Genomic DNA, 12,160 nt, shown 5'->3' with positions numbered 1-12,160 from the left:
TCACAGCATAGTAAAGACCTGTAGGGAAAAGATTCAATGTGACCAATGTACTTTACTGCAGTGGGATGTAAACCAGTTTGACTGAAGCCAGACAAGACTAATTTTTCAGTTTTTAGGTACAAAATATTTTGATCATCAAAGTAGTACTTTCACCCAATGTTAAAGGTCTTTAAAATAAAACCTGACAAAAACTCTAAGAATTCATATAATTCTGTTAGCACTTAGAGCTAACAGGCACAGTCTGTAAAAACCTGTAGGCTAGGTCAACAATAAGATTATCTGTAGGTAGGTGTTAATGAGACCATTCAGGCAGATGAGGCATCAACAAGATCTATTTATTAAGAAATAAACTTGAGTTGCTATAATGTAGTAGGAAGCCAACATTGAGAAACCTAAGATCTTGAAAGATTTAGCCATCTGTAAAGCTGTTTGATATACTGAGGGGGTAGGGGGAAAGTATTTTTTTTTGAAAAAACAGAGTAGATTAAGATTTTTCTAGATTATATACCATTTGAATACTTTCAGTGTAGAAAGTAAGCACTGAAAAGTACCTCTTGCTATGAAATTATCTTATGCTCATATAATGTAATGCCTTTTCCCTGTAAAATTCAAGTTTCTAATAAGAACACTATATTGTTACTCTTAGAATATTATATTTAAAAGAAACAAACATTTCTTTTAAAATAAAACTGGTAGGGAGAATGCAAGATTACCATTTTAAGGTAGAGATGTCACCATTTCTTCAACAAATAATTAAAGCCGTAGTAAATGCAACATATTAATGGGTATATAAAATGAATCACTATTGTAAAACATGATAATAAAAAGGCACAATACTTGGATGACGGCTAGTATCAGAGAGATACTTACACTCCATAAAACTTGAAAATACTCTTCTAAAGTGCATTTTTATTGCATATTTTTCTAGCAACTTGATATATCACTGTATCACTGTTATCCCGTTGCCCATCGATTTGCTCAAGAGGGCACCAGTAACGTCTCCATTGTGAGACTTGTTGTTACTGTTTTTAGCATATCGAATATGCCACGGGTAGCTTGCCAGGCCCTGCCGTGCGGGTGGGATACTCTTGGTAGTTTGCTGGGCTCTTTGAGAGGGACAGAGGAATCGAACCCAGGTCGACCATGTGCAAGGCAAATGCCTTACCCGCTGTGCCATCGCTCCAATCCAAGTTGATATAAGTATATGAAAAAAATGAGTTTTTCACATATGTGTTATATCAAATATATGACTTTAGATAACTTGGATTTGAGCCTGTGGTTGGTGATATTTTAAAATTAGTATTTATGGGGCTGGAGCAATAGCACAGCGGGTAGGGCATTTGTCTTGCACACGGTCGACCTGGGTTTGATTCCTCTGTTCCTCTCAGAGAGCCCAGCATCCCATATGGTCCCCTAAGCACTTACAGGGGTAGTTCCTGAGTACAGAGCCAGGAGTAATCCCTGTGCATCCCCAAGTGTGACCCACAAAAGAAAAAAATAATAATAAATAAATAATTTTTTTAAAAAATTAGTGTTTATTTGTAGATTATTAATGAATATATAAGACTTATTTTGAAACAAGAGGAAGTAAAAATTAATTTGAATGCAATTTGTGTCACATGCTTCAAAGTTTTAATTATTTGAATCAGAAGGTAAATCAACTGTAGAAGCAAATTGCAATGTAAATCAATTCACTAATAATGCATTAATAGAGAAATTCTTAAAATTTTGATTAAAATTACAGTGGTTCACAAATTTATAGATGTAACCTATACAGGCTATAAAGGAATGTGTCTGTCTTTAGATAACCCTGTCCTATCTACATCCTTTATCCTATCAGCAGCCTAAAAAAAACCTGTATGCTTAAAGTATCACTTTAGCATACTGGTACTTAAAATATTAATAAATACTAAGAATCAACTCTGCCTATCATATTTAAAATGCTAGTTATGACACATTTATTTTGAATCTTGATTTTTAAATCATATTGTGTAGCCATTATATTGTTCAGAGATTTTGTTACTAATGCAGTGAATAAAGAAAAATAAGCAATTACTTAAGATTTAATATTTAAAGTTTTACTTGTGGTGTGAAGCTGAGAAACATTATTTGCAAAGCTGTTGGTGACCATCTTAAAAATTACAATAGGTGAATTGTAAATTATCAAATACCTGGTCCATGAACTGTTATTCTCCTTTACTCCACCAGCCATAGCACACCTTAATTATCCTGGTATTCGCCCTGTCTTTTTTTAAGTGCAACCTCAAGCACAAAAACAACTTCAGATTCCTACTCAACACAACACTCAAGGCAGCCACGAACCATCGGGCATATATTTGGAAAAATTCATAAACTGGCCATCACATGCTTTGGTTAACATTAGCTATGACACTGGAGATTTATATTGTCTCTGTTGATTGAGTTCTTTAAAGTCTCTGTGACTCATTTATGTTCTGACAATGTCAATAAAAATATAAGGAATCAATGCTGTGGACCTGTGGACCTACTTGTTCATTAGTAGGATAGAGAATGATGTGTTTGCTTGTTTGGGGTCATACCTGGTAGTTGCTTGGGAGTTGCTACTGATAGTGCTTTTGGGACCATGTAGTACTAGGGACAGAACTTAGGGTATCTTCATGCAAAACATATGCTCCAGCCTTTAAAGCAACCTCCATTCCAAAATGAACCTTTTTTTTTTCTTAGTTGTAGAAATTGCTTTAGATAAAGAATAAATACTATTATTGGTTAACCTAGAGTACTCCTAGGTATATGTGATAGGTATAATTTTTCCATTTGGGATTATTTAAGGAAATAAAAACCTCAGTATTACTTATCCTATTTTAAGTGCACTATTTCTAAAGTATATTTTTATAAGAAGATAGATGCTTAATGAATTTTATGAATACTTAAAGTATACTTTTAGACTAATATTTCCAAATTTAGCATGCATAGTTATTTTCTAATTTGACTTCATTTACTAAAATGCTCAGAAAATACACAGACATAAAGATCACTTGTTTTTCACAAAAAGATAACATTTCAGTAAGACTAGCCAATAGTTTAAAATTTTTGGTTATTTTTCCCCTACTGTTATTGTAACCAATAAAACAGAGGTAGAACAAACCAAACAAACCAGAAAAAATTTCTGAATTGAGGGGATAAAACCAGGTAACTTCAGATCACTAGGAAACATACTCTTATAAATAAAATTTATTGCCAATGGTTTTTAATCATTAATTTCAAAATATATTATGTTATTACTGTTTTCTTTTTCACTTTTGTTTCCATGTAATTTTCAAAAAATTATCATGCATTTATTTTTTTACACAGAATTCAAATTAATTTACCCCTATCTTCAGTTTTAAAATCTCTCTTATAATAACATTAAATGAGATGTTTCTTCTTCATTTAGGAAAACGTGAATATATGTTTAAAACAGTATTGTGCTTTTATCTGAGGAAAATATAGATACAGGATATAAATAATATTTAGGGTGAATAAATTTTGAAGAAATTTAATCACGGAATTAAGTATATGCATTCTTAATATTATAAAAAATGCATATATGAAAATGTATGGCTTACATATTTAGAGATTCCTTAAAAATAAGGTGTACCCATGTGAAACAGAAAAGATAAATCTACTTTATTTGAAAATTCTTAAATGGGGGGCAATTATGGATGTGGATCACCTGTGGGACCCTTAATTTTACATGTGTGAGACCTGAATTTGATGCCAGAAACTAAATGAAGTAAAATAAAAATATAGATTCTTGAAAGGCTACTTCAAGACTACTCATTTCCAAGACTACCTGGGATGTGAACTAGATTTCAAAAACAATATGCATCAAATTTTAAACTCTAAAGAGACAAGTTATATTTCAGTAGCAGAGTACTGTTTTCAAAGTCCTTGGCACTTAGATGACAACCTACAAACTATTAAAACACAGCTCTTACCAAAAGGATGCGTTGGAACTACCCATAATCTCATCTATTTATTTTCTCCAAATTAATGGTATCTCATCAAGTTATTCTAAGGGTTCAAAAGAAGGATTGTGGTGATTCAGCTTTAGACTTTGATAGACTTAACATAAACGACGCCATAAATTCATGGCATGAACTGTATATTTCATGAAATATAGGCTGTGAACTGTATATTTCATGAAACAGTTGAATTAGAATATAATCGATAACAGAATATCAAATAACTATCTCTATGTCTTTATATTAGTCCTATATTGACTATGCACACCAATGGAAGGCAGTGGCTAAAAGGAAAATCACAGGCAATCTACGTAGTGAGACTGGGTTTATGGCTTTCTGCTTAAGAGGTGAATTTCTAATTGCCCAGTATAACTTACTGCAAATGTGTTGTGAGGATGCCCATCACCAGAAGAGTGGCCACAGACACATAATTTTGTTTCTGGAAGCAATTCCTAGATTAAACAAAGAGAATCAGGAGTTGGCTTTTTCCCCCAATCTTCAAGCGTATGCTAATAATGTACATTATCATGTTTAAAACTTTTTCTGTGGATTATCATGCTGTAGGTGAACACAGACAAGACTATTTCCATGATGCTTTACAAACACAAGGAAGTATGTTTTTAAAATAGGAATTATTTGGAAGATATAAATCTGACTACTTTACTACTTATTAATCATAAATGCATTAGTCCTTTCTAAAAATATCATTGACTGTCACGGTCCTGATATACGAACCTCACTTTATATTTATCAGCTAAAGTTATGTCCATCCATGTTAATAAATAACTTCATTGATTTGGCACTATGATTTTGGAGTCTGAGATGGTATTTGTCCTTAAGCTTCTTGAACTCTTAGATAGAGATAAAGTACTTGGTTACAGAAAGTTGCTTGCTTGCATGTAGGTGACCCCAGTTTCATCCCTGACAACAAATATGGTAGTCAAATGCTGCCATGAGTGACGCCTGAGCATAGTGGTTCTTCAGTGTGTGGCCTCAAATAAACAAACAACCAAAAAAAAACATTTAACTCTTTTGGAAATATTTAACTATTGACTTATTGAATTTGACTAATAGAATTCACATAAATTACTAACACAAGATGTGAGAACAATGAACAATACCTTTCTATAAAAGTTGGTTTGGATATATACAATACTGCGATACAAATATTGCCCCTGTATATTTTAGACCATGGGGCAAAGCTTCATAATCTCTATGAAAACCTGTTGAATTGTGTGTGCCATTTGTTTTGAAAAGCATTCTATACACTGAAAAATATAGCTTGTATTTTTATCTGTAAAAGCAAAGTGATCATTTATTGATAAATAACACAGAATGTCATTTTTAAAAATCTAAGTTGCATTAGATATTTCAAAGATTTTATCTGAAGGGCAAAAGGATTACACTGCATTTGAATACATCATGTGACAACACATCCTTAGACTTCATGTGTGATATGAAAGGTTGATCCCCACTCATAGGATACACAAGGGAAATTATATCAGAAAAGAAGAAAAGCAAGTAGGGATGTCGTAGGGGTTTCAGGGAGTATTTGTAGTGGTTTGATGCATGTAAATATTACATCTTATAAATAATTCTTTTCAAATATATCTCTGAAGTTCAGGGGCTCTGTTTAAGACACAGATTGTATATGCTTTACATGACTATATGCCATTTTCTTCACGATGAGAGTGCATTAATTCAAACAAGAAAAATGGCTTCCAAAATAGTGTTTCTCTTTACTTTCTTATGAAGAAGAGTGTTACCTGATGGCTGGCAGATGAGGACGGGGAAAAAATGTTCAAGATATATTTTACTGTCATAATCCAACAAACACGTTTTCATCTAAATTATTTTGTCAACAGCCTTGTAGTACCCGTGCTAACCTTATTTGGCACTAGTGCATAATTAGATACACAGGGGTGTGACTCCAATTGAAGGTGTTGGCATTGTAGCACTCTGTGAAAATATTAACTATGAGGTTAACTCCAATTTTCTCTTCTTTAATTAAATGCACATGGTACTAATGAGGTAACCTACTGTTCCTTGATAGCACTAATTAGCTAAGAGGAGAGTACACTCTCACACTGCAATTTAAACCTAAAAATAAGGTTGAAATATGCTAATTGCAGGCAATTTAAAACAGTACAAGTTGAAGAACTAGTCATAATAAGAGAAACTGACTGCTTTACAGCTAGGCAGCTGTAACTTTGGTAAAAATCAAAACAAGCCACATGATTTTTGGACTGCTATTTAACAAGGTCAGATGCAGTCTTTAATAAATGAAATGCTACTCTACGTCATGACAATAAACCAGACCAACAAAAATTTTCTTTAGATTGACACTTATCTCCACAGAACAAAAATGTGAGCATCACAAGAACTATTGAGGTGCCTATGGACTACATGTATTGTATGACAACAATTATAAATTTAGAGAACTGAAGTCACAGCTGGCAATGCTCAGGACTTACCTGTGACTTTTTTACTAGGGAATTGCTCCTGGTGGTATTTGGGGACCATATGCATTTCTGAGATTCAAGCCAGAGTTGGCTGTGTGCAAGGCCAATGCCTTAATCCCTGTTCTTTATCTCTGATTGCTGGAAGCTAAAATTTAAACTTCATAAAGAAGCAATAACACCTAAACATCTTTCGAGAGCACTGAAATGAAAGAAACATTTATTTATGTCCCCATCTTTAAAAAAAAAAAAGTCACGTTTCTGAATATCTGTCACTTCAATCACAGGCCAGAAGTGAGAAAAAAAAGGCAGTGATATTTGAGTGCTTGGTGAATTGATAAAAATATACATCCAAACTATGGAATTAACTGGTGCTGTTATCATTTTTTTTCCTTTTTGGGTCACACCCGACAATGCACAGGGTTACTCCTGGCTCATGTATGAAAGAATTACCCCTGGTAGTGCTCAGGGGACCGTATGGGATGCTGGGAATCAAACCCAGATCTGCCGCGTGCAAGGCAAACGCCCTACCCACTGTACTATCGCTCCAGCCCCTATCATTTGAGGGATAGAGATGACAAATTATTAGAAAGACTTTATTATATGAGATCTCTCATGAAACCTTCTACAGGACAGGGGAAATAACTCAAAAGGCTGGAGCACATGTTTGCATGCAGGTGCTTGGGGCTTGATGCTAGACAACACATGGACCCACAGTTCCTCTGTCAGATATGGCTGAACTTCTGTACTCAAAAAAAGGAAATTTCTTCTACAGATTAGAGTTTTGAGCTGAAAATAGCACAAGGCTCCCAACATGAGAAAATATTCGCCATTTTTAGCTCAACTGATTCATCATTTCAGTAACTCTAAGTAGAATTAAAACATATATTTCTTAGTTGTTTCTTAAACATTACCCCAATGTGACTTTTAACTGATAATATCGGAGATGGCCTTGACATAGAATAAAATTCTGAAGGGTGTTCTAGATATCAAAAAAGGAGAGGCTTTGATTGGTGCAAAGTAAATTTTCTTTATTTTTGGTCTTTTGCAACTCAAGATATCATATGGTTACTAACAAGAAACTTTGAACTGAAACCTCACTTTCAGACAATGACACATCATCCCTGTTCCTATGTACATTAAAATAACACTATCATTAATCTTTTCTTAGGGTCAAGAGAGTTCCACAACTTCAATAGGTTCATGTGACAATTTTCTACCCCCTCAATTTGTACATGCATTCATAAAATACATGCAATGTAAACCACCAAAAGAAGCAATTCAAATGCAAAATTTCTGAAAAAGGTCAACATTCTTAAATTTACTGAAGAAAGGAAGGAAGTTGAAATGCAAAATTTGTATGAAACCTCCAACTTATAAGTCCTAGAGTTGAAAGTATGTGGGAATATATTTTGCACTGCTATTAGCTCGTCAATCCAATCTAGTCAAATGGCTTAGTTGAAGAAACAGTACCTCACAAAACCCACCAAACATTATTTTCATGAATACTGGGGATCTTTCTACAACCGAGACAGGATGCTGTCAGAGCACTGTCATAGCACTGTTTTCCCATTGTTCATGGATTTGCTCAACCGGGCACCAGTAATGTCTCCATTGTGAGACTTGTTGTTACTGTTTTTGGCATATCGAATATGCCACGGGTAGCTTGCCAGGCTCTGCCGTGTGGGTGGGATACATTGAGTAGCTTGCTGGGCTCTCGGAAAGGGATGGAGGAATCCAATCCAGGTCGGCTGTGTGCAAGGCAAACACCCTACCTGCTGTGTTAAGAGATGCTAATAAATCTGATGCTAATAAATATTTGTCCAACTATGCTTAACCAAACCCAAGAACTTGCAGGTATATAATGAAGTAACAGTCATTTAGAAATGAATGAAATTAGATGGTCATTTAAAAATGCGACTCATGGAGGCAATCTCACACATTCTAGCAAATCACAGGGAAACACAATGTATTAAGTGTTTTCATATGTTTCAAATAAGCACCAAAGAACCTTTTGACAGTGAAAACACCAGGGCAATGTGGATTGGGCTTTCAACATTAAATTGAGATGAAATTTATTCTTCAGTTAAATATAAATCATTACAATTTTCTGTTAAAACAATAAAGAGTAAGTCATTTGGGTTGAAAGTAAAACTACTACAAGCTGTGGATTAAGTTTGTAGGGTTTCAGATTCTGACTCAACTATAAGTAGTTGGATGACCTTGAACAAGTTTCTTACTCTTTCTCTCTAGAGAGAGAGCAAGAAGTGATACCATCTTAGGGTTATTAAATACAATGATTTGTAAAGAACTTAGAATAATAGTATTAATCATATACCTAATGCCTTTTCAGCTATGTACTTAAGACGCATAAACTATCATCATTGCTTCAATAATATCATTTTTTCAAATTAAAAATTATGAAAGTCCTACCACAGTTAAAACATTATTATACTCTTAAAGGATATCAAATTTTACAAGATATTTTGTCTGCATTCAAATTCCTCTTAGTACATCATTAGACTCCATGATGCAGGTTGAAGCCCTTTTGTATCAAGCAGGTTGATACATTTCCATATGAATGAAATGTACTTTTTCTCTATAGAAAACTGGCACAACAAAACAAGGAGTTAATATGTTACTACAGTCAGAGTCATGATGAAATGACTTTTAAGAAAGAATATAACTTTTACAAAGCTGATAGAGGCATATTTTAATAGAAAAACTAGTTTATAGTTTATTATGATCTCTAAAAAATAAGATTATAATTATTTTCTCTTTTGAGATTGGTTAAAAATTTATTTCGTTTTCCTTAACATTTCTGAAAGTGTCTTATTTTGGTCCAAAATTATATCTGAGTGAAAGAGTATCTTTTAAAGGTTCAAATATTTTACAAGTGTTCATCTAGTCAAGAAGTATGGTCACTATTGTTTTTTAATTACGTAGGTTTATACTATTATTTTTCAGGTAAAGAGCATTATACTGCTTTTGAAAATGAAACTAGTGAACAAAACTTAGCGTACCAGTGCTTTTCTTTCACTCCAACTGTTTTTTTTTTGTTCTCATTTTTAGGATAAAAATTGTCCCAGGGACATTTTGGCCATTCTAGATTATACTAAGATATGTGCTATCTTTGCAAAATAAAATGCCTTCATCTTTCTCACCTCAACTATGAGAAATTATTAACAGCTGTCTAATTCTGACAGAGAAGTTGAAGAAAAAAGAATAAATGCTAGAATGCCATTTGAGAATTTTAGAAAAGTTCAGGGGGTTATCTTGGTGTGCATCTTGGTGTCAGTTAATGAGAATTAGGGACCATGCCACTGGAGGACCAAATGAGTAAGACACGCTGAAGATAGACCTGCAATCGAGGAGAAGCAGACAATCTTGCAAAACCCAATGATATGAAGGAGAACATGCTGCAGTCATTTAAGAATTATGTTGCAGAGCTGGGGAGAAATGAAGCCCAGAGGAGCAAAATTATATGAAAAGGTCATGCATCTATTTTATTTTTTAAGGTCACTGAACCACCATATATTCAAACAGTAAAGGGTGTTGACTTGTTGTAATGAAAGAGACAAGATTCCATGCATTGAGATTCAGGTTCAACATATCTGGGGTTGTTGATTTCCAAAACAGGGATTTTTTGACAAACATGTTCATGACTGTGATACTTTAAGTCTATTACAACCACATTCTAAGAAACTTTAGCTTCCCTGTCCAGGGCATTTGTATGATATTCTTTATATTATTTTCCAAAGAGATTTTTCATTATGTCTTAAGAAGAATGGGAATAGGAGGTTTTCTTTTAAGGGAATAAATGCATGAGAGTGTGATTTTGAAATGCACTGTAGTACTGTCAGCACTGTCAGCACTGTTGTCTCATTGTTCATCGATTTGCTCAAGCGGGCACCAGTAACGTCTCCATTGTGAGACTTGTTGTTACTGTTTTTGGCACATTGAACATGCTACAGGTAGCTTGCCAAGCTCTGTCATGCGGATGGGATACTCTCGGTAGCTTGCCGGGCTCTCCGAGAGGGACGGACGCATGCAAGGCAAACGCCCTACCTGCTGTGCTATTGCTACTCGGAAAAAATCCTGTGATTAAAAGTCTAAGGATGCCCTAAGATCTGTCATAGAACTCATTCTGGCATGAGTCAAAACAGGAAAGGATACACAGTTTAAACAAAAGCAAATTTTGGAACATTTCTGTCCTTTGTGTTCTATCTGAGTGAGAGACTTAATGATAAGGAAGACTGGGAGTAAATTCATACAGTACTAGCATGGGTAAAAGGAACATTTTTGTAAGGAATGGCAGAGAATTTCATGCATTTGAAAATACTAGAGGTGACTACAATACATCCTTATAGATACTTGTGAACTTGGCAAAATATGGGATCACCACCATATCCTGGAAGAACCTGAGAAAAAGCAGATAAGTTCTATTATGGAGTTTAATCAAAGGGAATGGATCTCAATCTATGCAATTCATTAGCATTAGCTGGAAAGTTTTGAATAAACAATTACTAAGCTCTACCTCCCGAGCTTCTGATTTAATTAAACTGAGGTGGCTTTCAGGCATTCAAAAGAAAACTAAGCATCCCAGGAAATGATAATTTGTACTCTATAAAATTTAGCATCAATGGTTTGACTGTTGAACAGAGAAGGTTATTGACAAATTATGAGAAAAGATCATCAAAAGAATTGTCAAAAGAGAGATGGCACATAAGTCTCAAATCTTTGGACAGTATCCTGTGAGGAAAGTTAAATACCATTCTCCAAGGTCTCAGTGATACCTAAGGAAATAATTTCAGAAGGGCAAAATCAATATAAACTAAACTATAATACATGGAAACAAGAATGTCAAATCGTAAATAATTATTTCTAACAATTTAATGATGAAGGATAAGGGTAAGATTGTTTAATACAAAATGAAGGTTAATATAGAAATTTGTTGAACTGATTATTGCTTTTCTTTTTAAAGATAAAAATATCACCGAAAAATGATAAACTGAAGATACTGGAAAGCAAATGCACGGCTGAGGGAATGAATTCATAGAAAAGTTGGACAAGGGAAGTGAGTCTTGAAGGAAAGATTTGGCTAAAGGAACATAATTAGAGATATAAACACAGCAGAGCTTTTGCCAAATGACGTCCAAAATTTCCTTTAAGTATGATGCAAAGTCAGTAAGAATATAAGGCTGGGACGGGTGTCAACTTTAAGGTACAATGAAGTCAGACAAAAATGGTGCAGAAAGAGAAAGTAAGGCATTTAAAAACCAATAAAACATTTCCTAAACAGTGATGAGGTTAAGGTTAAGCTGGAGACTCAAATGCAGCTTGATTCTAGAATTTTCTACAGGAAAATTAGCAGCTTACTTGGCAGTTAAGAATGGGGAAGCCAGTTTGAGGAACAAAAAAAGCAAACTTTTGTGAGGTGAGAGAGGACGGTAAAATGTGAAAGTATTTCTAATGTCATCAACATCATGAGATTCAGAAGTGCTGGCAGCTGAAAATGGTGAGGGTAGAGGAATACTAAGGGGAATGGAGTTTATTATTAGGCAAAGGCTCCTAACGACAAGTTCATATTTAATTTAAAAAATGGTGCAATGAATGAAGAATACTATTTATCAAATAATAAAAGCTAGCTTTGTACTCATTTTTTTCACAGATCAGCATAAACTTTTTAAATGTAAATTTTCTTTTCTTCGGCAAACA

General features: G+C 34.1%; 1 protein-coding gene across 13 annotated transcripts in view; it reads right to left on the bottom strand.

The window, feature by feature from the left end:
• Positions 1–12,160, bottom strand: part of FOXP2 (forkhead box P2) — a 562,025-nt gene that overhangs the window by 132,211 nt on the left and 417,654 nt on the right. For 7 of the 13 annotated variants that reach the window (XM_055139128.1, XM_055139142.1, XM_055139146.1 and 4 more), the window contains one exon: positions 4,361–4,435. The exons of the other annotated variants lie outside the window; for them this stretch is intronic. In XM_055139128.1, the coding sequence (XP_054995103.1) occupies positions 4,361–4,435 (75 nt within the window). The remainder of the gene's footprint in view (positions 1–4,360; positions 4,436–12,160) is intronic. 13 annotated transcript variants of the gene reach the window in all.

This window comes from Sorex araneus, chromosome 1, assembly GCF_027595985.1.
Source record: "Sorex araneus isolate mSorAra2 chromosome 1, mSorAra2.pri, whole genome shotgun sequence".
In the NCBI taxonomy this organism is placed as follows: Eukaryota; Metazoa; Chordata; class Mammalia; order Eulipotyphla; family Soricidae; genus Sorex; species Sorex araneus.
The sequence above is the reverse complement of the archived record's forward strand: the minus strand, read 5'-3'. Positions and strand labels throughout refer to the sequence as shown.